General features: G+C 44.4%; 1 protein-coding gene across 1 annotated transcript in view; it reads left to right on the plus strand.

Annotated features, from left to right (window-relative positions):
* Positions 1-27287, plus strand: part of LOC137656319 (uncharacterized) — an 88707-nt gene that overhangs the window by 33290 nt on the left and 28130 nt on the right. The window contains exons 6-8 of the mRNA XM_068390491.1: positions 9391-9569; positions 9837-9898; positions 19816-20566. Coding sequence (XP_068246592.1) covers positions 9391-9569; positions 9837-9898; positions 19816-20566 — 992 coding nt within the window. The remainder of the gene's footprint in view (positions 1-9390; positions 9570-9836; positions 9899-19815; positions 20567-27287) is intronic.

Raw genomic sequence — 27287 nt, forward strand, 5'->3', positions numbered from 1 at the left:
CAGAAATCAAGCGGCAGGTTTTAGTACACTACCTGCTACCACCACAAAGTGCTTGATCTCCTGTAGTTGTTTCGCGTAGTGGTTGAAGAAGACCCTGGATGATTTCCATCCAGTGTAAGCGCGAAGATTTTCAAAAGACATAGTTTGAAAGAAATTTAGAGACGAAGCAACTTTTCTCGGATCATGACCTGCGGGTGTACTGTCTGGATCCGCTCTGCGAATGAAATAGGTGATCTTTGCCCTTTACTTGTTTCAAGGTTAATGTTGAACCTGATGTTTCTCCCTTGAAAAGCTGACCTCCCTTAACCCTTTTACCCCCAAAGGACGTACTGGTACGTTTCACAAAAGCCATCCCTTTACCCCCCATGGACGTACCGGTACGTCCTTGCCAAAAACTGCTATAAAAATTATTTTTTTCATATTTTTGACATTTTTTCGAGAGAATTCAGGCCTTTTCCAAGAGAATGAGACCAACCTGACCTCTCTATGACAAAAATTAAGGCTGTTAGAGCAATTTAAAAAAAATATACTGCAAAATGTGCTGGGGAAAAAATAACCCCCTGTGGGTTAAGGGTTGGAAATTTCCAAATGCCTGGGGGTAAAAGGGTTAAAGGCTGAAGTTCTACGAAGATAGACCTTTAAGCATTCCACTGGGCATAGGGATGCTTCTTCCTTGAGAGGGCAGATTCTCCAGGGACCCCACCTCTTAGTGGGCAGATTCTCCAGGGACCCCACCTCTTAGTGGGCAGCTCGTTCTTGGCGAGAAACGTTGGGTCCGGAAAAAGGTTCAGTTCTCCGCAGTTGAACTGAATGTGGCCATTATCCCTCGAGAGGGCCACTATTTCACTAACTCTGGCTCCTGAGGCTACTACCTGAATCCCCTTTACGTGTAGTTGATGAATGACTGCATTCGCAAGCTTGGTGAATACCCTTGGAGCTATGATTAGACCGAAGGGCATGTCTCTGAAGACGTACTGTGTTTTCTGTAGCTTGAATTCTCGGTATGGGGAAACTTGACGGTTGATTGGAACGTGCCAGTACGCATCCGTCACAAAAGGGTCCTTATGTGTTGGAGCGTCAGCATTCTGAGCTTGTAGTTCACTATGAACTTGTTGAGTGGTGATAGGTCCAGAATGACTCTGAGCTTTTCCGAGCCTTTCTCCGGAACACAGAACAGCCTTCCTTGGAATTTGATGGACTTTGCCCTCCTTACAACTCTCTTGTCTAAGAGTTCCTGAACGTATTCTTCCAATAAGGGTGTTGATTGTTGGAAGAATTGAGGGAAGTTCGGTGGAGTTGTATTCCAACTCCACCCCTGTCCGTTCTTGATTAGGCTGTGGGCCCAGGGATCGAAGATCCAGCGATCCTGGAAGAGAAGTCTCCCTCCTGGTAGCATCTCACTTGGAGTGCTGGTTCGAGGATTTGCCTCCTTGGCCACGTCCACCTCTGTTGCCCCTACCTCTGGAGGGCCGTCTAGAGGATCGCCGAAAGCAACCTCGAGACTTCAGCCGAAAGGTTGTCGATTGCCTTTCAAAGGCTGGGGTGAAGACAGGCGAATGAATCTCCACTGGGTGGGGCACCAGCTGGAAAGTGGTGGGTGGTTGTGTCACCGTCTGGGGCACCGTGGCCACGGGGAGCTGTTGTTGTTGTTGGCGAGGACGAGAGGGCACTCTGGGTCGTTTTGTCTTCCTTTTCGGCTGGGGACCCTCTTCAGCGGAAGACTTTTTTTTTAAATATTTAACTTCAATAAAGCCCGTTGGGCTTGTAGAGAGTTCGTGTTCGCCTCGGCTGCGGTGAGGCACGAACCAAGGTAACTGATAGCCTCCAACATCTGGGGAAAAGACCTCTTCCCAAGTGAAGTGGTCAAAGAGGTCGTGGACAAAGCCACAACGAAGAACAGAAATCTCCTCTCCAAGTGGGGCTTGTCCGCCAAAAAATGATATTTTAATTATAAAATAAATTTTTGAATATACTTACCCGGTGAATATATAATAGCTGCAACTCTGCGGCTCGACAGAAAACACTCTAAAAACTTGCGAGCGATCGCTATGAAGGTTGCGGGTGTGCCCACCAGCGCCAACTGTCGGCCAGATACCACTCTTGCATGTAAACAAACCCTTCAATTCTTCTCTGTCGACGTTGACGACAAGACGTATTCATACTCGCTGTAGAACCTGGAGTTTTCTCAACATATTTGGTGAAGTACTTCATTTTGGTTTGAGCTTTCGCAGTGCAGGTGTTTTTTCCTCAACATAAACTCTTGAACTCTTTATTGAATCAGATTATTTGTTGATGACTTGGATTGTTTTTGGAATTTTCTTTGACTAATTCAAAATGGCTGACCCTTCTCAAGTACCTAGATTTCGAAAGTGTAATGCTAGGGACTGTAATAGGCGTCTTCCAAAGGCTTCTCTCGACCCACATACTGTTTGTTCCAATCGTCGGGGTAAAACCTGTCAATTGGGAGATCGGTGTGAGGAATGCGTGGGCCTTTCGGAATTCGATTGGCTCGAATACGATAAATATGCACGTAGACTAGAGAGAGATAGGGTAAGGAGGAGTTCATCTAGGTCTGTAGATTTTCCCTCCACATGCCCCTGAACCTAATCCTTCCCCTGTAGTGGTTGTTCCTAACCCCCCTTCTAGCACTCAGGAACCATCTATGCAAGACATGTTACGTGCTATTCATGCCTTGGGGGAAAGAGTTGAAGCGTTAGCAACTGATCGTAATCAACTCATGGCTGACGTGAAGGAACTTAAGTGTCATAGTGCCACGGCGGAAAGTGGGAAAGTGATTAGTGCGCAAAGTGTTGTGAACAGTGTTGCGACCGAGGGTTCGTCTGTTCGTGGCTGTCGTTCACCTAGTCCGGGACCTCTTGCAAGCTCCCAAGCCCAGGGGAGAAGTAATGTCGTACGACTTATGGGTTCGAGAGGCCTTGATCAGCGAACAGACGTTCCCTCTATGGTATCAGGCGTATCTCACCAAGATCGCCCCTACCATAAGACGAGAGAGCCCATTTTCTCCTCGTCTTCCGAAGGCTTTTCACGCAAGAAACCGTGGAGCAAGGTTTCTAGGCCTCTTAAACGGAAGTCGGTCCCTTCAGGACAGGTCCAACGTCCTGGATGTAGTCATTGGGACAGTTCGGACCCGTTGCAGTCATCGGATGACTGCTCGCCGCCTAAGCAAGGCAAAGTTGTGCCGTCTCAGACGCTAACCCCGTCGGTTACCGCACCCATTCCCGTGGACCCAAAATGGGTTATACTGCAGGACATGCAGTCTAAGCTTGCGTCCCTTATGGAAGACTACAATGCCGATAAGGTTTCCGTTGAGCCTAGCCGTTTATCTCATCGAGATCCTGGCCTTCAGCCACCCAAACGTTCATTTGTGCGTCCTGTTGACGCTGGTGTAGCCAAGTCACGTCAAGCAGTTGGTGTAGAACCACACTCGATGCGATCTCGTGTGGATTTTCAGCCGCATTTGGACGTTAGGCAACTTGCTGATACGCCTGGTGACGTTCAGGACGTTCGCCAACCATCGGAGTTGACTTGTTTTGACGCTGAGCGTCAACTTCCGTAATCTAGAGTTGTTTTGACTGCTCAGACTAGGCGGTCTAAGCAGTCTCGGGTGGATGCTGTGCGTCCTCACGCACCTGTTGTTGTTGACAGTTCCCAGACTGTCAAGCAGTTACAGGACGCTGCGTCCTGGTCCGCCACTTATGCACCAGTGCGGGTGGACGCTGCGTGTCAAGCGTTGCCAACCCCTTTGCTTGTTTCTCATCAGTTGTCAGATGAGGAACTTTCGGATGAGGACTTTGCTGACCCTCAGCCTGAGGATCATCCTTCAGATATTGATGAACCAAGAACAGTTCCGCCATCTATGGACTTTAAGAAAGTCATGATTATTTTTAGAGAGTTGTTTCCCGAACACTTTGTCTCTGTTGCTCCTCGTTCGCCGCCGTCTGAGTTTGTTTTAGGCGTACCTGCTGACATGCCAGCCTTTACAAAACTTGTACTCTCTCGCTCGTCCAAGAGAGCTTTACGGCTTTTAGGCGATTGGTTGGAAACCAAGAGGAGTTTAGGGAAGACGGCCTTTGCCTTCCCCCCATCTAAACTCTCGTCTAGATCGAGCGTCTGGTATGCCACGGGAGAAGTTCTCGGCTTGGGAGTCCCTGCCTCTGCCCAGGGCGACTTCTCAAGCCTTGTAGACTCTCCCCGCCGCCTAGCCATGAGACGCTCGAAGATTAGTTGGTCATCCTCGGACCTTGACCATCTGCTGAAAGGCATTTTTAGAGCTTTTGAAGTTTTCAACTTCCTTGACTGGTGTTTGGGAGCCTTAAGTAGGAAAATCTCATCAGCTGATAGAGATGTCTCCTTACTCATTATGTCCTGCATGGATAAAGCCATCCGCGATGGATCCAATGAGCTCTCCTCCTCGTTTACTTCAGGAGTCCTTAAGAAGCGAGAGTCTCTTTGCTCTTTTCTGTCGGCAGGAGTTACTCCCTGTCAAAGATCTGAGCTACTCTTTGCCCCCTTATCGAAGTTTTTGTTCCCTGAACTTTTGGTTAAGGACATGGCTTTGTCACTCGTGCAGGACACCCATGACTTGGTTGCGTCCTCTGCTCGCAAAGGGACTCCTTCGACTTCCTTTTCTGCAAGACCAAGGATAGACACTCCAGCGTCCAGGTTTATTCCGCCCTTTCGTGGCAGAGCTCCCAGCAGGGGAAGTACTTGTGCCGAAGGAAAGAGAGGTAAGAGGAAAGGAGCCAAGTCCTCACGTGGCAGAGTCTGACTGCCCGCAGCTTCAGACAGCAGTAGGTGCCAGACTCAAGAACTTCTGGCGAGCCTGGGAGAAGAGAGGCGCAGACCAACAGTCTGTGAGGTTGCTCAGGAGGGGTACAAAATTCCCTTTGTACACAAACCTCCTCTAGCGACTTCCCCCATCGATCTCTCCCAATTACCGAGAGGAAGCAAAGAGACAAGCCCTGAAACTAGAAGTGTCTCTTTTGCTAGAGAAGGGAGCGGTGGTGAAAGTCTCGGACCTTCAATCACCGGGGTTTTACAACCGCCTCTTCCTAGTACCGAAGAAGACAGGAGGTTGGAGACCGGTGCTGGACGTCAGTGCTCTGAACGTCTTTGTCACGAAGACAAAGTTCACCATGGAGACCACGAAATCAGTCTTAGCAGCGGTCAGAAAGGGAGACTGGATGGTCTCTCTCGACCTAAGAGACGCATACTTCCACATCCCCATTCACTCAGATTCCCAACCTTTTCTGAGGTTTGTTTTCGACAATGTGGTGTACCAGTTTCGGGCCCTGTGCTTTGGCCTAAGTCCTGCTCCTCTCGTGTTTACGAGGCTTATGAGGAATGTGGCAAAATTCCTCCATTTATCGGGAATCCGAGCCTCCCTTTACTTGGACGACTGGCTACTCAGAGCCTCGTCCAGTCATCGCTGTCTGAAGGATCTCAATTGGACATTGGATCTGACCAAGGAATTGGGACTTTTGGTCAACATGGAAAAGTCACAGCTGATTCCATCCCAAACTATACTGTATTTAGGGATGGAGATTCGCAGTCCAGTTTTTCGGGCTTTTCCGTCTGCCCCCCGAATAGATCAAGCCCTGCTCGTAATCCAACGGATGTTGAAGAGAGAGCGTTGCTCAGTCAGGAATTGGATGAGTCTAGTAGGAACTCTATCATCCCTGGAGCAGTTTGTCTCGCTAGGAAGGCTACACCTCCGACCTCTCCAGTTCCATCTAGCTTTTCACTGGAAAAAGGACAAGACGCTAGAGGCGGTCTCAATCCTGATTTCCGAAACAGTAAAGGCATGCCTGAATTGGTGGAAAGACAATATCAGTCTAAGAGAGGGACTTCCCCTAGCAGTTCAGAAACCAAACCACGTTCTATTCTCAGACGCATCGGATTTGGGTTGGGGTGCGACCCTGGACGGTCGGGAATGCTCAGGTCTGTGGACCTCAAGTCAGAGGAGCATGCACATCAATGGCAAGGAGCTTTTGGCAGTCCACCTGGCCTTGATGAACTTCGAGAGTCTCCTTCGAAACAAAGTGGTGGAGATCAACTCGGACAATACCACAGCCTTGGCTTACATTTCCAAGCAAGGAGGCACCCACTCCCTGACACTGTACGAGATCGCAAGGGACCTGCTCATTTGGTCAAGAGATCGAGGCATCTCCCTGGTAACGATGTTTATCCAGGGCAACTTGAACGTCTTAGCAGATTGCCTCAGTCGGAAGGGTCAGGTAATTCCTACAGAATTGACCCTCCACAAGGACGTGTGCAAGAGGCTTTGGGCGACTTGGGGTCAACCCACCATAGACCTCTTTGCAACCTTGATGACCAAGAGGCTTCCAATCTATTGCTCTCCAGTCCCAGACCCAGCAGCAATACATATAGACGCTTTTCTCCTAGATTGGTCTCACCTAGACCTATATGCATTCCCACCATTCAAGATTGTCAACAAGGTACTGCAGAAATTCGCCTCTCACGAAGGGACAAGGTTGACGTTAGTTGCTCCCCTCTGGCCCGCGAGAGAGTGGTTCACCGAGGTACTTCGATGGCTGGTAGACTTTCCAAGAAGTCTTCCTCTAAGAGTAGACCTGTTACGTCAGCCCCACGTGAAAAAGGTACACCAAGGCCTCCACGCTCTTCGTCTGACTGCCTTCAGACTATCGAAAGACTCTCTAGAGCTAGAGGCTTTTCGAAGGAGGTAGCCAGTGCGATTGCAAGAGCGAGGAGAGCTTCTACCATTAGAGTATACCAATCGAAGTGGGAAATCTTCCGAGACTGGTGCAAGTCAGTATCTGTATCCTCGTCCAGTACCTCTGTAGCCCAAATCGCTGATTTTCTCTTATACCTGAGAAAGGTTCGCTCCCTTTCAGCTTCCACGATCAAGGGCTACAGGAGCATGTTGGCTTCGGTCTTCCGGCATAGAGGCTTAGATCTTTCCAACAATAATGATCTACAAGATCTTAAGTCTTTTGAGACTTCTAAGGAACGTCGTTTGGCTACTCCTGGATGGAACTTAGACGTGGTCCTAGGTTCCTCATGTCAGACAGGTTTGAGCCTTTACATTCAGCCTCCCTGAAGGATCTCACTCTTAAGACTTTTCCTGGTGTGCTTGGCCTCGGCTAAAAGAGTCAGTGAGCTTCATGCCTTCAGCAAGAACATCGGTTTTTCGACAGAAAAAGCCACTTGTTCTCTTCAACTTGGTTTCCTGGCCAAGAATGAACTGCCTTCTCGTCCTTGGCCTAAATCTTTTGATATTCCTAGCTTATCAAGAGATCGTAGGCAACGAACTAGAGAGAGTATTATGTCCCGTTAGAGCTCTTAAGTTCTATTTGGCTCGTACTAAGCCTTTACGAGGTAAATCTGAAGCGTTATGGTGTTCGGTTAAGAAACCATCCTTACCTATGTCAAAGAATGCTTTGTCATATTTTATCAGATTTTTAATACGAGAAGCCCATTCCCACTTGAGTGAGGAAGACCGATCTTTGCTTAAGGTTAAGACGCACGAGATTAGAGCTATAGCAACCTCCGTGGCCTTCAAGCAAAATAGATCTCTGCAAAGTATCATGGACGCGACCTTTTGGAGAAGCAAGTCAGTGTTCGCGTCATTTTACTTGAAAGATGTCCAGACTCTTTACGAGGACTGCTACGCACTGGGTCCATTCGTAGCAGCGAGTGCAGTAGTGGGTGAGGGTTCTACCACTACACTTCCCTAATTCCAATATCCTTTTTAATCTGTCTCTTGAAATGTTTTTAATATTGTTTTATTGTATGGGTTGTTCGGAAGGCTAAGAAGCCTTTCGCATCCTGGTTGATTTGGCGGGTGGTCAAAGTCATTTCTTGAGAGCGCCCAGATTAGGGGTTTGATGAGGTCCTGTTGTATGGGTTGCAGCCCTTGATACTTCAGCTCCTGGGAGTCTTTCAGCATCCTAAGAGGATCGCTGGGTTCCGTGAGGAAGACAGACTTACAAGGCAGAGTAATCGTCTAAGTCAACTTCCTTACCAGGTACCTATATATTTTGGTTTTGTTATATTGATAACTGTCAAAAAAACTCTTAGCTTATACGCTGTAAACTTAATTAACTCTGGTCTCTACCCACCTCCTTGGGTGTGAATCAGCTATTATATACAGTATTCACCGGCTAAGTTAAATATTTAAAAATGATATTTTAATTATAAAATAAATTTTTGAATATACTTACCCGGTGAATATATAAATTAAAGACCCTCCCTTCCTCCCCAATAGAGACGCAGCGGGACGAGAAAAATTGAAGGGTTTGTTTACATGCAAGAGTGGTATCTGGCCGACAGTTGGCGCTGGTGGGCACACCCGCAACCTTCATAGCGATCGCTCGCGAGTTTTTTGAGTGTGTTTTCTGTCGAGCCGCAGAGTTGCAGCTATTATATATTCACCGGGTAAGTATATTCAAAAATTTATTTTATAATTAAAATATCATTTTTTGGCGGACAAGCCCCACTTGGAGAGGAGATTTCTGTTCTTCGTTGTGGCTTTGTCCACGACCTCTTTGACCACTTCACTTGGGAAGAGGTCTTTTCCCCAGATGTTGGAGGCTATCAGTTACCTTGGTTCGTGCCTCACCGCAGCCGAGGCGAACACGAACTCTCTACAAGCCCAACGGGCTTTATTGAAATTATATAGGTCTTTGGTGACCGTTGCCAAATGAGCTTTGGCGAAGACCTTGAACATGTCTGGGGTCTCGGGAACACTTGCCATCATCTCTAACCCGGTTTGTAGAGACATAGAGGCGGCAAGTCGTTCTTTGGTCTCCTGCTCCCTGAGCAGGTGAAAGTCCGAAAGCTTTGGGAGGTCTTCACCGAACTGACGTCCGGCAATGTCAGCCTCCAGCTTCCCGACTGAGAAGGTGTTGTAGACATCCTTCCAGTTCGCATCGTCAGATGGTAGGGCAAGGGGAGTGTAGGACAAGGTTTTCCTGCCTCGACTGCCTTTAAGGCTGCCTTAAACCCTTTCTCCATAAAGGGGAAGGCACGGGAAGAATCAGCAATGAAGGAAGGGTGCTTCTTGCTGAGAGCCGGCACCATGGAACTAGTGAAGGACCTCTCCTTCAAGGTTTTGGTAAACAAGGCTTTCGGCTCTGTTTCTTTGGAAGAGTGTTCCGTCCTCAGGCGGACGTAACAATCCGGACAGGCCCCTTTGCTGGGCCAGAACTCCACATCATCTACTGGGACAGTGCCCAGTTTCTCGGAGAGGAAGATCTTCCCTCCTGACATCGGCATGTGCTCAGCATACCTCCAAGGATTGATGTCAGAAAAGGCGGGAAGTTTTTTGATGTTTAGCGTCCTGGGGGCTAAACGTGTAGACACGAGCTGGTGCATATCGGTCCGTAGAGAAGCCTCCTTCTCGGACGACTGCTTTTGCATGTCCTGGAACATGGACAAAAGTGAATGCAGCGTATTGGTGATCGAGTCTAGCGGGGGGGCAGAAGAAGAAGTCTACGGAACAGGCCCAGCCACCGTAGCCGATGAAACCGAAATAGTTTCGGCTTTCTCCGCGACGTCTTCAGGAGGTAAGACAGTTTCTTGCTCCAGTTCTTCCACTAGGAGACTACGTTCCGTCTTCTCATAAGCAACTGACATGTTGTCTTCTAATTGGATGCCCTTCAAGGCATCCGATACATCAGATTCTATCGGAATCTGGACGAGGGGAATCTCGGGTGAGCCTGGGGAACAACTGCATCCGAAGATGCCCTAGGGAACAGACAAGCCCTCATCTTCTCATTAGGAAGATATGGGCCAGTGGTGTTCTTCTGAAAATCTCTGACCCATTTTCGCAGCGTCTCTCTTGCTGCATCCCTTGACTCAGTGGACTTCTGATCATCAAAAGCCTCTTTTACCAGTTTGTCACAATACTAAAGAGATTCCTTCGTAATTGCGCATGGGTCCTGCACATATCATGGCCCCAGAAGTTCTTACTGCGGACCTTGCAGAAGTGGTTCCCGCACTCGGGATGCCCCTCCTGTAAAGAAAGAAAAGCATATAAGTATTCGGTGAAATTCTCAGATTTCATCATACAGATTTATAAAAGTTATTTAGCTTAGGATAGTGTAAGCTAGAAAAAGGGAAAGACACCCACATGTGCCTCCTGTCCAGTCCATTGCTATGACTTCCTTCAATATTGAACACTAAATTCTTGACGAATTATATGGGAAGATAATATCCTTGGATATAACGTGTAATCTTAACACTGTCTTCCAGGTTCAATATTGGGGATTTTTAATAATGGATATCATCCATTAATTAAGCAGAGAGAATCACTCTAGATGTGGTGGTCTCACAATAGGCTGCCCATGAAGCACCTTGTAGGTTGGGAAAAAATTTTTGTATGTACAGCACAGACCATTGCAGTCAGTACTGTAGTGTCTGCCGGCATTGCCCTGGGCTGTTGAAGGTATGTACTGCCTTCAAGATAAAGGGCGGTGGGTCGCCGGCAGTTGCTCCGCTGCCAGCCACCGAGGGGTCCCTCTATCAAGGTGGAGCCGCCAGCAGCCGGCGGAAAAAAATGTCTGCAGACTTCGGATGACCGGCTGCCGGCCGGCCAGTGTGTGTGCCTGTTGCCGTTGGGTCGCAAATCAACGGTGCCCCATGGCAAACGGCCGCAGAGCAAACTGACGGCGGACAGTCGTCCGAGATGGCTGCCTGCAGTCGGCCCGGGATTGATGTAAGATTAAGGAAAAGCGTGGAAGGGGGGAAAGCAAAGGCTCGGCCTTGCAGACCTTCATCTGGAATGAGAGTTCATATGGGAGGGCGAATTATATTCGGGCTTCCATCCAACCATAGCCCATCCATATTGGTAGTAGGGTCATGGAAGGCAGTACAAGGGAGGACCGAAGAACACTCTAAAGATAGGGGAGGATCCCTGCCGGCAGCCAAACGGAACCCCAAGCCAATTCCGCAAACTACCCATAGGGTCGATTGTAGAATGATGGCCAGGATGTGTGAGGGCTAGGCCAACACCAAAGGACAACAGGGGAGGGGCAAGGGTCCCGTAGGTGAGGTAACACCTAGAAGGTACTACCTGACCTAAGAGTTTCTGATCTGTAGTAGAGACAACCTTAGTGGCCGGGGGAATTCAATTCCCCAGGTTGGGTTAGTCTGATGAGTGAGAAGGCGGCACACAGGTTGCTGTCTCACGGGGGGAACAGAATCTAGTGCCGGAGGCCTTAGGTAAGGGAAGAATTCAATTCATGTCTTAGGACCTGCCGGCACAGGACTGTCTGCTAGGTCATGGAAAGGAGGAATTATATAACGCCTCCAGGGTATGGCCTAGGGAGGCCTAGCCTCCTGCATAGGCAACCTAACCTTACTTGGGAAATCATTTCACCAAGACGGACGGTTGTCAATCACAGACATTCTACTCTGATGTCCCGTTCTAAGCTCAAAACCGACTCAGTGGTTGAGAGAAAGAAACTGGAACACCCCAGTAAAGATTTGCCAGAACACAGTTCAAGGCAAAGCCAACCGGGGTTAGCCTAGGCTAGTCAGAGGGAAGAGGAATTGCTCTTAAATCTCACAAGGAGATTGGTATCGACTTGAAAGGTATACAGTAGGAGGTGTCAGTCTCCACTTAAAAGACGATACCAGAGCAATTGGGGACATTTATGAAAGTATACTAAAGCCCCTAGGCTGGAAGCCTAGGCGCAGTGAGAATCGGTCACCGAAACTCTGTCGTATACTATCTTGGAAGAGGAAAATTTTTATGCAGTAATATCTTAATTGTATGAAATATTGCCTGAGCTTCAATAAAACTTTACCAGGAAGGTTATATCATGCATGAAGTGTGTAGGTGTCTAGGCTAGGAATCCTAGCACTCGTGGGGCTTGGTCATAAATCTGCCAAATCCACGACAACAAGGGCATAACATAAGAATTCCTAGCTAAATTGCTAAATAGCTAAAAGTTATTAGAGTGATTAGTGCCGGGAAAATCGTTCTGGCTAACTAAATGCACATGCAAAGAACGACCGCGTCCATGACGCCATCCATCTGGCAACAGCTCTTGTTACGTTAATTACGATCTTATTTCGAGGAAAAAACTGGCAAGAGCTTACATTTATGCAATTCAAAGATAGTACTTAACTTTCCAGAGGCAGATGAGGCTGGGGAAGACACCATCGAAGCAAAACAATCCAAAAAAGCGACAGGTAACACGGGATAAACACCTGTCTTAAACTCTACAAGCGAAAGAATGACTAGATGGCGGCACGCAGACGGGCTGGCGCCCAATTACAGTACGAGTGTTGCCTTAATAACAGCTCTCCTGTAATTCTTGCCACTTTCCCCTCTCGAAGCGTAAACGCTATTAGGAGTGTAGATAGCTATGTGACGTGTCAAGAATACGTCCTCTGATATTATGCGATATCCCTTTTAAAAATATAAGGGATACTCACTCCAGGAGTTAGAATTCTGGATACCTTTAGTAAAATTCTCTGGGAAATATCACTGTAGTCAAATATCCTAGGAAGCTAATAAGAAGGAACTTCCATCAGGACGACATGGCCTGAGCCCAAAAAAAAGAAGTTATATAGAATAATAATATTAAATGAAGATAGGGGTGCTGCAGCTCCACAGTACCTTAACACGAGCCGACACTGCAGCATTCATTAAATATAGCAGATGAAATTGTAACTCCTCTTATTGAGTATAGTAAATTGAATATAGTGACTACAAAGGTCATTGGATAAGTCATTAATAGGTTTAGCCAAATTATTCATTATACTAGATTATTCACAATTTAAATATAAATTTACAATCTAAAACTTCTTGATGTAGTTATCGGCTTCATCTAAAAGGTTATGGAAAAGGCATCATCATGTTAATTATAGGTATATTCCCCTTTATTTTCTTTATATTTTCTAGTGTGAGCCTATGATTAAATAAATAGCAAAGTCTCCATTTTATTAATTTAGTCGTAACGGGTGTTTTGAGAAAGCTGTACCCATGAAAAAAGAATCATAAAAGTATTACCATATTTACCGTAATAGCATATTTGCAATTCAGTTTTCGTATTCTTTTCATATTGCAGAATCCATATCTGATATCTAAATGATTGTAAGAGACTCAGAAAAATTTTGTTGAAAAGAATTAAAAGTGTACAAAAAGAAAAATTTTGTTGAAAAGAATTAAGTGTACAAAACACAGACATTGCTACACAACACTAACCGAAAGGTGGAAAGATAAAACTCTAAGGTTTTCCTGGTCAGGTCTTAAAAAGCAAAGAAAAGAGGCAGAAAAGGGCTAGCATGGTTTATGGTTGATAAGAGAAGAGAAATGCTATGATGGACCATCAACTATTACGCAATAGTGTGTGGTGCATGTTTATGTTTGATCAGGCTGCTTTTTCTGCTCCTCTATGGGGTCTGAACAAAGCAATTGCTCCCTGGCAGACTCTACACATGCCCTGTCATTGCCCTGTACTCCACAATTGGTACCATGTTAGTTTGATTGAACTCCACTTAACTTCGGCTATTTATCCTCGATGCTTGGTATTGGGTGGAACTTGTGGCCCAGCATAATGGGCCCTAGTATAAGTGGCTGATTCACACTATGGTTTAAAGGTTGCTCATTAATGGCAGAGGCAAGTGACAGTGACATTGCCCTATCAAGCAAGACAATTTCCTAGAGACTGACCATATATACATATAATCAGTGCCCTAGCCCCCTCTCCACCCAAGCTAGGACCACGGAGGGCCAGGCAATTGGTGCTGATGACTCAGCAGATAGACCTATAGGCTCCCCCCAAACCCCACATCCTTAGCTCACAAGGATAGTGAGGTTGCAGCGACCAAAGAAACTAAAGAGTCTGAACTGGACTCGAACCCCTGTCTGGTGTTCACTTGTCAGGGATGTTGCCACATCGGCCACCACATGTTTCGCCTGTGTACGGTTCTCGTGTCTAAATTATTACTATGGGGGAAACTATTGCAGTTGTTCACTCATGTAAGGTCCTTATGCATTGCACTCAAGCTTAAATGTTAATAGTGGTGTAAGCAACCTCTCGGCCCACGGCCACCACCAGCTTTGTTTCTCCTTTACCTCTTCTTAGTTTACATACAACCCCAATTTAGAATTTACCTTGTAGTTACCCTCCAGGAACTTCCTCCAGTTGCACCTTTTTACATGGTGCCCTATGATCCCGTTGGTACTGTAGGCTATACTGTAAAGCCAAGGACCCTTATACCCGTCCAGCTATTCTTGAGCATTCAAACCTAGTGCCATTTAAAACACCCTTTGAACCATACTATGCATAACCAATGGTTGTTAGTGCAACAACTTTTATGTGAAATGTTCTTTTTCATAGTAGTTGAGCCATTCTTAATGTTGAACATGAACTTCGTTGATTGGTGCTTCACTTTACAGTCATTGTTTCATGGTTAGTGGTTGTGGTGGTATTTTTAGTCACAGGGAAACTTCAAGAGTCAAAATTCCCTTTTTTGGGGGAAAATATATCATGTGCCAGATTGTCAGTATTAATCTTTGGAAGAAGGGAAGGAGTACAGTCAAGTTTTGGAAGAAATAAAGTAGTGCAGTTCTGGTACCTGTAAGCAACTTTTAATTAAGACCAAGGTTATACATTTTTTAAACAAAGTAATCTGTGCACATTCATAAATAATTGCATATATTTTTGAATGGAGGTCAACCTCGGCTACCACTTGTCATTGTATATTGGATTGTCTTCATATAAGAAATTATTTTGGGTACTGGAAATATTGAATAATTTAGCTCTGGTAATTATATAATACAGTATTGTACATCTTTCCAGTTCTGTTGACGTACGTAATTTTCATGAAAACGAGTTACGATAAATAGTTATCCTAAACAGTTATGTTGTATGATAAGCATAACTACTTGAAGTTTATTTAATGTTTTTTAATACAAATATACACAGGAGCTCAAATTTCTTGCAAGATGATGACGTGAACTAGTTTACAGTTCTAGCAATGCATACTGTATACCGTAATATATGTTGTCGTATTCTTGCAACCAGCTGCATACTTAGTTGGATAACCACTTTTTGACAAATTTTTGGGAGACTGTTAATTACTGGAAGACCCCGTTGCTTCCCCTGAGAAGCAATGGCACTTTCCTCCCATGAGAAGTCTTCCATTGATGATTTTCATGAACTATATTGTTTTGGGGCTTTCAGGTCACCTGTTGAGGGATGGAGTTAAAACATGGCACACAGCATGAACCTCTTGCTTCTACTGGGATCAGCTTGGGCTCATCCCCTTCTATGGTTTCTCTTCTCTCTAGCCCTGTGCCCCGAGCCTCTTATTCACTCGTACCAAGGTTCTGCAGATTCTCTCCTGAGAGTTGAACCTAACTCACCAACCCTTCCGGGTAAGTCTCACTACTGTGAGTGGTTTTCCTTTCTCAAGAGCACAGTACTCCATGAGTTTTCTCGCTAGTGTGCTATCAATTCGTTGCTAGAGCATTCTAGATAGTGTGTTCATTCTAATTCATCAGAGTAAGGGGAGGAGTTCACTGTCGTTCTCGTGATTTGGTGCCAGAATGTTCTAGCTATTTACAGTGAAAAGAGGAGTGGCTGTACCCTCACCCCCTTTAACCCATTGGGTTTCTTGTGACTACTCAACGACAGAAAACACACTCGCCTGTCAATTTCTGATCAGGTGCCTGCCACTGCATGGTTTTTTCCCATTGAGGTGAGGATGTCTGTTTATTGTACAGTACCTAACCACACTCCGTCCCCTCAACCTAACTTCACGTTCGTCAAACAGTAGCAGTGTCCTTCCATGCTCCCACCACCACTTCGGTGCCTGTACCTTGGTCTCAGTCCCCGACTCAACCAGCCCTGCTATTGCCAGCCCCCTCTCGAGTACCGATCTTGAAAACAGAAACACGTAGAGACGGTGGTTCGAATCCTCCCGTTCTGTCCCAGACCTTCTATGGAAGTATCTTGGTCTAGATGTTTTGTAAGTTTCTCAGGCAGCGTAAACGCCCGCAGGTCACGCCTCCTCCATGAGTTACTTCGTATTTAAACCAAGGGATGCACCCTCTCGTAATAGCTTTCATCTAGCTGTCGTGATTCTGTGATGGACAGAGAACGATCGGATATCACTTTCACTCTGGTCCATTCCATGCATTAACACCCTACCAGACAACCTAAGGAGGAAGACTCGGATAGTCAATTCCAATTGGTCCTTGGCTCCAGATTGTGACAGTTAGGTCCGGGTTTTTGGGGGGGTTCACCTCTTGATACCTGCTCAAGTGACACCAATGTTTAACCCATCTGCGACATTATTAGCTCCGCTATCGCAACGCAAAATGGTTCTCAGATCTTATGCTACTGCTGAAGGAAGTTCCAAAGGAGTCTCCTCCATTATACGTCCTTCTTTAAGACAGTTACCTCCCTATGAATACACGCCAGGAGGGTATCCGACTTCTCACTCAGAAGCTTTTTGTGCTCAGTGATGAAAATGCTGTTTAGAGATAGCTCAGGAAGTGATCTATTGCAAGATTCCTTTCCCTCTTTATTGGGCAAAATATCAGTGGTTATGTGCAGTTTTGAACTATCTTGCCCTTGGTAATGAATCTTTCGGTTGGGAGAGAGTCCTCTTCCTTGGAACGTGACATAATGCCTCCGTTCCTGGAAAGGATCTAACAATACCTTCAGATCATGACTGGACACTCAAACAGTCTTCCTTCTCACCCTAACCTTTTTAAGAGGATCAGCGAGTTAGCTACTTTGACATCGCTCATTCAATGGGGTTGGTCTGGTTACTTATAGGGGGTGTTTTTTTTCTGATTGTATTGGTACATACATATACCAAGGCACTTCCCCCAATTTTGGGGGGTAGCCGACATCAACAAATGAAACAAAACAAAAAGGGGACCTCTACTCTTCACATTCCTCCAATACAATCAGACTTAAAAATATCTGATTGTATTGGTGAAACTCAAAATCCAGCAACAGCAGTCTTTAGGGTTGGGCCTCACATGATTATAAGTCTATCCTACAGGAAATAACCAATGACATGTATCAACTATTACTAAACCCTGTAATGGCACTAAGGCGCTACCTAGAGTGGGCAGGATAAACTCGCCCGCATAATAATCAGCTGCTTGTCAGCGTCAAGAGAAAGGTTTCAAGAAACATAATTACTTGTTTCAGGCAGGTCATTAACCATTCTCTCACTCCCTCTATTGGCCAAGAGCGATGACCCAGAACTCATGACGTCAGGTTCATGAACATGTCCCTGGCATTCAGTAGGAAGTTTTGTGTGTTGCAGGTGTTTCTAACAGGAGTATAGAAGTGTCGGGTAACCTTTTCTGCCCACTACCTGCAAGATGTTTTTCAAGTAGCTTAAATATTTATTAGTTTCCACATTCTTTCATATTCCATCTTGAATATTAATTAGTTTTCACATTCTTTCATATTCCATCTTGAATATTAATTAGTTTTCACATTCTTTCATATTTCATCATGTCCCCAATCTCTTAGTTAGAGGAAGTTGGGTGTTTGAGGTTTCGATGTGTACAATGACAATCCTAAGGTTATACAGAAACTTGGGCATAGTCACAGAGATGTCCCTCACTCACTGACCATTATTGCACAGGCTGTTGACACCTCTAGTATGAAGACCAATGTGTTCACGATGTGTCAGGATCCTGGTCCTAAACTCAGCTGTGGCTAGGGCAAGTTTTCAGCCAGTTGATCGCACTACCACCCACCTTGGGGCGAGTCTCCTTGTAAAAATACGAAAGTTTGTATTTATTTTGGAACAAATGACAAATTTGGAGTTAATTTGTATTGTTCCTAACTATACCAACATGAGTTCTATACACATAAATGTCCGGCCACCTTCCCCCAGTAAGTCCTGCTTGCCAATAAAAAAAACTGGTTATCTAGGTGCAAATGCAGCCAGTTGCATGAATACTCTACTTCTTCCGTGCTGCTCCCCTGCTTCTTCAGGGAGATTTGGCTGCCACCTTGTTCAAAGTTTTTATAGCCTTGCACCAACTCGCGCTGTCTAAGCTATTAAATTAACTTGTGGTTGTATAATTGGAAAAAATACAAATTGCTTCCCCTGGTCATCCCATGAATAAAACGCCCTTTTTCCCTTGGTTCGCCAGCCATGGCTGCATCCAGTCTCTTGTGTACATACAGTATTTATTTCTTGTTATGCAAATGCCACATCTTTGATTAAACATATGTATTATAATCAACTTTGGACTAATGTAGGTTCACAAAAAATTCTTGTATTGACACCTGCACATTTTTGTATTGTCTATCTTTCATTCATACAGATATTTTCCACTGTATTCATTTCATAGACCGGTTAGCTGATCCTTTTTAGCTGGCTATACAATACAAACTCGTTCACCTCTTCTTATAAATACATTTTCTAGTCTTGGCCAAACCATCCCAAAACACTTGAAAACCATTGGCATACGTGTTTACACAGCTCATAACACTCCTCATCATATAGCGCCCTAAATGTGAACCCACAAGTGTGTGTTGTCATTTGTTTCTCTAAGGTCTTGATCTGAGTAATACAGTCTACATATTAATGGTTTTTCTCCCCTTATCACAGGTGCAAACAATCACAATTGAATTTCCTGTTGCAACACCTCTGCTATGTGATATTCTCTCAATTATTAGAGATTACTATATTGAATTTCATAATCTTTCCAGGCTAAAGGATTTTTGAAATAGCATGTATGCACACTTTCCTACATCTGCAAGTTATAATACTCTGATCCTCTACAGTACCACACTTTCTTCACACATGATTAGGCTAGTCCTCTTTCATCACCAAAGTTATTGCTTGCATAATATTGACAATTGAAAATCCTGTAAGTTATTTAAATGTAATGATCTGCCCAATTTTACTCCATCTCATACTAGGCATGCACATAATCACAACCACTTTCGGAACTGTATACAGTATTCTTTCTGTTTGATCACACAAATGTATTCTTGAAGTCGTCTTTCCTCCAGTTGTATTTTCTGGCTTAGACCTTTGAAATACACCCCTAATTGAATTACTGTATTAATAATTCTTCATTAAGGTATTGCATGGCATAGCTCAGTTAGCCTTCTTAACCCACATCAATTTCTTAATCATTGTAGCTAGTTTACTTGTCCATAGGCCAAACGTGTATTAATCATTTACTCCTGATGCATTCTTACTACTTATGACATCTACCATTTTACTTTTTTTGTCTTGCGGATGCACATCTAATTAATAATTGTATGTTGGTTTGTTGATGTTGTCTTGTAATACTCTATCCTTCCCTTTGTTAGTTGATGTTCTTAAGCTAAGGCATTACCATTTAAGGTTTTTTTTTTTCTTGCAACAAGTTTATAGTACTAAACATATCTCCCATGTTAACAGCTGTCACAACATATCCTGTTAAATTGATTATAAGTCATTATAGGTTGAAATTTATAAGGGGATGTGTTGTGACCGGTGCTAACGTGATTGGCTATAATGTCATCAGTAGGTGGGGTTTATTTCGCCCGGAACCTTGCAGCGACTATAGTTAAATATGTTGGTTTTTATATACTGTATTGTATTAAAGGTAACGTGAATAACTAGCTGGCTACTAGAAGAAGATGACGTGTGTTATGTTTACCTGGTGCTTTATTATGTGGTGTAATTTGAAAGGGTAACAGATCACTCTAGGAGGATATAATGTCTTTGGCTTAGCCTACCAGCGAATTTTGTTCATGGTGTTATCATTTGTTTCACACATCAGAAATTTTATTTATATAACTTCATTTTAATTTACAGAAAGCCAGTGAAATGGCAAATTTTAATTTTGGAATACCCTTTTCTGGGCCTATCCTGCATCATTACAAAGGAGAAGAAGGCCTTAATGAAATCATTCAGAGTATATGGGACAAGAAGAAGTATGATAGCAGTTCCTTAGAACTATCAGTAAAGGCAGATGATAAAGCAGATATGTTGCGATTGATGGGTAATCAATTTTATAAGGCTAAGAATTATGGAAGAGCTCTAGAATCATATAATCAAAGTATCATGGCTGCACTACATCCTGTATTGAATGATGAAATTGAAGAAACTGAAGAGGATACAGAGTTTGCTGTACCTCGCGTCAACCCTTCAAGATATGGAGGTGTTCCGTTAGAGGAATGTACTGCTTTGGGTAAAGGATTTGCAAATAGGTCTGCTGTTATGCTTGCTTTAGAAGATTATGAAAAGTGTTTGCAAGATATTGATCTGGCCTTAGAATATGGATATCCCGAGGATCTCCGACCTAAACTAGAAGAAAGAAGGTTGAAGTGCCAGGAATCTCTAAGGCATCCTGGTACATCCAACTTCAAGACTGAAGATATTTTCGAGATGCTAAACTCATCGTTTCAGCAAGTATCTCTCAAGAAAATTCTGTCTACCAACCCTTGGAAGCCTCCAGCTATTAAGGACCCGAATCCTAGCATACCAGCCTTCAGTAGTTCAGTCAAACTTTCGTATTGTCCGAAGAAAGGTAGAAGGATAATTGCAACTAGAGATATTAAACCAGGTCAGTATTGTGTAGCTAACCTAAATTTTTATTGAGAACTTGCTCTGGCGTATCATATTTGAATCATTGATACACGCAAATAAAGAGAGAGAGAGAGAGAGAGAGAGAGAGAGAGAGAGAGAGATCCGCATTTAGTCTTAACAGGTTATTTATGGGTTACATTATCATCATAGATTTAAGAATTAAATTAATATATTTCAAAGGATTTTAACTAAATTTGTACTATTACTAAGATTTATTTAATAGAGCATTTCTAATTTTTAAATATTTAACTTAGCCGGTGAATATATAATAGCTGCAACTCTGCGGCTCGACAGAAAACATACTAAAAAACTCGCGAGCGATCGCTATGAAGGTTGCGGGTGTGCCCACCAGCGCCAACTGTCGGCCAGATACCACTCTTGTATGTAAACAAAACCTTCAATTCTTCTCTGTCAACGTTGACGACAAGACGTATCAATACTCGCTGTAGAACCTGGAGTTTTCTCAATATATTTGGTGAAGTACTTCATTTTGGTTTGAGCTTTCGCAGTGCAGGTGTTTTATCTTCATCTTAAATCTTGAACTCGTTTTTGGATAGATTTAATTTTTGATGACAAAGAGAGTATGGACTTTCTTTGACTTTTAAATGGCCGACCCTTCCCTTAGACGGAAGTGTGTTTAGGCTTTGAGCAATTATCTTATCACGTTAGAAATTAATTATAGATTTTCCTCTATATATTTTATATCTCACCGCCTTTTTTAGGCCTCTTCGATTAACTTTCCATTTATAATAAACATAAAAATAAATTTTAATGATTTGTTCATATGCGACCTTTCCTGAGAGTAGGCGGTCCTAACTTGGAAACCGAAGTTAAACAACGTTGAGCCCTTTCAATCGTAATTAGCTTTTAAAGAGCTAATGATTTAAAACTTTTTAAATGAATATTTTTTAATAGATATTTTATGAAAGATTTTCTTTGAATAGTCTTCGTACTGTTTCAAAGATGAACTAACGTTTAGTTTATTTATGCTACGCAGTTTGCGCTCTATCGTTACGATAGAGAGAGAGAGTATCACGGTTTCACTTTGCAGAAAGAGTAAATCGATTCTGACGTTTTGTTCATTCTTCTTTCAAAGCTTAAATGTTTTAAATTCTATTTTAAAGGAACTTTTTAATTGAAAAACCTTTCAGTTTTTTCCTTTGGTCAAATAACATGTTTTTTTGACGAAACGTAAGTGGGCTCTTCTCTTAGGTGCGAAATCAAGAGAGATAGAGACGGAGGGAGGGAGAGGAGAGAAAAGTTCCGTTCAAGCGGGTAACGTTGTTCTCGTGTTACTCTCGTCCCTAGTCTCTGTACGGGGAGAAAGGATAAAACGTTTTTAGTTTTTTATTCTCGTCCCCAGGCAATGTACGGTGAGAGATTGAAAACGTAGTTTTGAATGAACTAGTGTTTAGTCTCTTCCCCAGCCACTGAATTTTTTATCTTAAAATATGTTTACTGTTTTTTGCTGGTATTAATGTGCTTGCATTATACGACTGATTTCGCTATTACTACCTTTTGATGAGGGTAGAATTGCGTGCTTCAGGTAGAAATCAGTAAAAGTTTCGATTTCAGTGAAATTAAGTGCAAAACAGAAAATCGTAGTGATAAAGTGATATTGCGCAAAGTGTTATCAGTGTTGCGACCGAGGGTTCGTCTGTTCGTGCCTGTCGTTCGCCTAGTCCGGGACCTCTTGCAAGCTCCCAAGCCCAGGGGAGAAGTAATGTCGTACGACTTATGGGTTCGAGAGGCCTTGATCAGCGAACAGACGTTCCCTCTATGGTATCGGGTGTATCTTACCAAGATCACCCCTACCATAAGGCGAGAGAGACGATTTTCTCCTCGTCATCCGAAGGCTTTTCGCATAAGAAACCTGAAACAAGGTTTCGAGGCCCTTAAGCAAAAGTCAGTCCTTTCAGGACAGGTCCAGCGTCCTGGTTGTAGCCATTAGGACAGCTCTGACCCTATGCAGTCATCGGAAGACTGCTCGCCGCCTAACAAAAGCGTAACACAGACTCCGAGAGTCTTTTTGTTGGCAAGGTTTTGCGGTCACAGACGTTACCCTCGTCTCTTACCGCAACCATTTCCGTTGATCCTAAATGGGTTGTACGGCAAGACATGCAGAATAAGCTTGCCTCCCTTATGGAAGACTATTCTGCGATAAGTCCGTTGAGCCTAGCCGTTTATCTCATCGAGATCCTGGCTTTCAGCCACCCTAACGTTCCTTTGTGCGTCCTGTTGACGTTGGCGTAGCCAAGTCACGTCAGTCAGGTTGTTTAGAACCACACTCGATGCGGTCTCGTGTGGATTTTCAGCCGCATTTGGACGTTAGGCCACTTGCTGATGCTCCTGTTGACGTTCAGGACGTTCGCTAACATTCGGAGTTGACTTGTTTTGACGCTGAGCGTCAACCTCCGCATTCTAGAGTTGTTTTGACTGCTCAGTCTAGGCGGTCAAAGCAGTCTCGAGTGGACGCTGTGCGTCCTCACGCACCTGTTGTTGTTGACAGTTCACAGACTGTCAAGCTGTTACATGACGTTGCGTCCTGGTCTCTCGCACCTGTTGTTGTTGACAGTTCACAGACTGTGAAGCAGTTACATGACGTTGCGTCCTGGTCCGCTACTAATGCACCAGTGCGTGTGGACTGCTTGTAAAGCATTGCCACAACGGTAGGTCTCTCCCTTGCTTGAGACTCCGCTATTATCGGACAAGGTTCCTTCAGATGAGGAAGTTGCTGTTCCCCCTCCTACTGATATTCCCTTGAGGACTCTTGTCAGACGGAGAGGAGCCTAAAGCTGCTTAGCCCTCTATGGACTTTGAATAAATCATGCTGATTTTTAAGGATCTTTGTCCGGATCTTTTTGTAACTGCTGCTCCTCGTTCGCCTAAACGTCAGAGCTTACACTAGGCCTAGCTACTTCGAAGCCATTGTTTTATAAGCTAGTGCTCTCTCGCTCTCCTAGAGAGCTTTACATTTGCTAGGCGACTGGTTTATCACCAGGAGGAGTTTGGGGGATACAGCCTTTGCTTTCCCTTCTTTTAAACTGGCTTATAGAGCGAGAGTCTGATATGACACGAGAGAAGTTCTCGGCTTGGGAGTTCCTGCCTCTGCCCAGATAGACTTCTCAAACCTCATAGACTCTCCCTGGCGCCTGGCCATGAGACGCTCCAAGATTTTACAGGTCAACTTCACAGCTGTTTTCGAGCCTTTGAAGTTTTGCTGTACAATTATGTCATGCATAAACAAGGCTTTCAGGGATGGCTCCAATGATCTGACAGCCACGTTCTCTGCAGGAACAAGTCCCTCAGGGATGGCTCCATGATTTGGCAGCCATGTTCACTGCAGGAGTAGGTAAGAGGCAAGTGCGCTCAATGTGTTCATTGTCAAGACAAACTTCACGATGAAGTCTACCAGGCTGTCTTGACAGCATTTATGGAAGGCGACTGGATGGTCTCTCTCGACCTTCAGGAGGCATACTTCCACATTCCTATACACCCGGATTCCCAACCGTTTCTGAGGTTTGTTTACAGGAATGTGGGGTACCAGTTTCGAGCTATCGGGGATCCGAGCCTCCCTGTACTTGGACGACTGGCTTCTCAGAGCATCGTCCAGCCTTCGCTGTCTGCAGGATCTACATTGGACGTTGAGTCTGGCCAGGGAGTTGGGACTTGTGGTCAACCTAAAAGTCCCAACCGATCCCATCCCAGATTATTCTATTTTTGGGGATGGAGATTCGCAGTCAAGCCCTGCTCGAAGTCCAACTAATGCTGAAAAGAAAACGTTTATTCAGTCAGGAGTTGGAACAGTCTCGTAGGGACTCTCTCATCCCTGGAGCAGTTTGTCTCACTAGGGAGACTACCCCTTCTGCCTCTCCGGTTCCATCTAGCCTCTCACTGGAACTAGGACTAGACATTAGAGACGGTATCATTCCCAGTCTCCGAACCAATAAAGGCATGCCTGAAATGGTGGGACAGCAATATCAGTCTGAGAGAGGGACTATCCCTAGCAGTCAAGAACCCAAACCATGTGTTGTCCTCAGACGCGTCGGGTTTGGGTTGGGTGCGACCCTGGACTGTCGGGAATGCGCGGGTCTGTGGACCTCAAGTCAGAAGAGCATGCACATCAACGGCAAGGAGCTATTAGCAGTCCACTTGGCCTTGATGATATTAGGAAGCGTCTTCGAAACTAAGTGGTAGAGGTCAACTCAGACAACACCACAACTTTGGCGTACATCTCCAAGCAAGGAGGCACACACTCCTTCACGCTGCTCGAGATCGCAAGGGACCTTCTCTTATGGTCTAGAATTCGAGGCATCTCCCTGTTGACGAGATTCATCCAGGGGGACTTGAACGTCTTGGCAGACTGTCTCAGTCGGAGGGGTCAGGTGATACCCACGGAATGGACCCTCCACAAAGACGTGGGCAAGAGTCTTTGGGCTTCTTGGGGTCAACCAACCATAGACCTCTCTGCCTCCTCGTTGACCAAAAGGTTACCAATCTTTTGCTCTCCAGTCCTAGATACAGAAGCAATCTACATAGACGCGTTTCTACTGGATTGGTCTTTTATGGACTTATATGCATTCCCACCATTCAAGATAGTCAACAAGGTACTGCAGAAGTTCGCCTCTCACGGAGGGACAAGGTTGACGTTGGTTGCTACCCTCTGGCCCGCGAGAGAGTGGTTCACCGAGGTACTTCAATGGCTGGTAGACTTTCCAAGAAGTCTTCCTCTAAGGGTAGATCTGTTACGTCAGCCCCACGTAAAGAATGTCCATCAAAGCCTCCCCGCTCTTCGTCTGACTTCCTTCACACTATCGAAAGACTCAAGAGCTAGAGGTTTTTCGAAGGAGGCAGTCAGTGCGATTGCAAGAGCTAGGAGAGCTTCTACCATTAGAGTACCAGTCGAAGTGGGAAGTCTTTCGAGACTGGTGCAGGTCAGCATCTGTGTCCTCGTCCAGTACCTCTGTAGCCCAAATCGCAGATTTTCTTTTACATCTGAGAAAGGTTCGCTCCCTTTCAGCTCCCACGATTAAGGGCTACAGGAGCATGTTGGCTTCGGTCTTTCGACATAGAGGCTTAGATCTTTCCAACAATAAAGATCTCCAAGATCTCCTTAAGTCTTTCGAGACCTCTAAGGAACGTCGTTTGGCAACTCCTGGATGGAACTTAGACGTGGTCCTAAGGTTCCTCATGTCAGACAGGTTTGAGCCATTACATTCAGCCTCCCTGAAGGATCTCACCCTCAAGACACTTTTCCTAGTGTGCTTGGCTTCGGCTAAAAGGGTCAGTGATCTTCATGCCTTCAGTAAGAACATCGGCTTTTCTACAGAAAAAAGCCACTTGTTCACTTCAACTTGGTTTCCTGGCCAAAAATGAACTGCCTTCTCGTCCTTGGCCTAAATCTTTTGGTATTCCTTGCTTATCAGAGATCGTAGGCAACGAACTGGAAAGAGTATTATGTCCTGTTAGAGCTCTTAAGTTCGATTTAGCTCGTACTAAGTCATTACGAGGGAAATCTGAGGCATTATGGTGCTCAGTTAAGAAACCTTCATTGCCTATGTCAAAGAATTCTTTGTCATATTTTATCAGATTTTTTTTTTTTTTAATACGAGAAGCTCTTTCTCACTTGAATGAGAAAGACCGATGTTTGCTTAAGGTTAAGACGCACGAAGTTAGAGATATAGCAACCTCCGTGGCCTTCAAGCAAAATAAATCTCTGCAAAGTATTATGGACGCGACTCTTTGGAGAAACAAGTCAGTGTTCGCGTCATTTTACTTAAAAGATGTCCAGACTCTTTACGAGGACTGCTACACACTGGGTCCATTCGTAGCAGCGAGTGCAGTAGTGGGTGAGGGTTCTACCACTACATTACCCTAATTCCAATATCCTTTTTAATCTGTCTCTTGAAATGTTTTTAATATTGTTTTTTTGGGTTGTACGGAAGGCTAAGAAGCCTTTCGCATCCTGATTGATTTGGCGGGTGGTCAAAGTCATTTCTTGAGAGCGCCCAGATTAGGGGTTTGATGAGGTCCTGTTGTATGGGTTGCAGCCCTTGATACTTCAGCTCCTGGGAGTCTGTCAGCATCCTAAGAGGATCGCTGGGCTCCGTGAGGAAGACAGACTTACAAGGCAGAGTAATCGTCTAAGTCAACTTCCTCACCAGGTACCTATTTATTTTGGTTTTGTTATATTGATAACTGCCAAAATGAAAAAACTCTTAGCTTATACGCTGTAAACATAATTAACTCTGGTCTCTACCCACCTCCTTGGGTGTGAATCAGCTATTATATATTCACCGGCTAAGTTAAATATTTAAAAATGATATTTTAATTATAAAATAAATTTTTGAATATACTTACCGGTGAATATATAAATTAAATGACCCTCCCTTCCTCCCCAATAGAGACACAGCGGGACGAGAAGAATTGAAGGTTTTGTTTACATACAAGAGTGGTATCTGGCCGACAGTTGGTGCTGGTGGGCACACCCGCAACCTTCATAGCGATCGCTCGCTAGTTTTTTAGTATGTTTTCTGTCGAGCCGCAGAGTTGCAGCTATTATATATTCACCGGGTAAGTATATTCAAAAATTTATTTTATAATTAAAATATCATTTTTTTTTTCAAATCCTAAAAAAAAAAAAAATAATTCAAATCTTTTCCACTAGAATGCCCATATAACAAAATGCTATTATTTCC

Source organism: Palaemon carinicauda, chromosome 17 (genome assembly GCF_036898095.1).
Source record: "Palaemon carinicauda isolate YSFRI2023 chromosome 17, ASM3689809v2, whole genome shotgun sequence".
Taxonomy (NCBI): domain Eukaryota; kingdom Metazoa; phylum Arthropoda; class Malacostraca; order Decapoda; family Palaemonidae; genus Palaemon; species Palaemon carinicauda.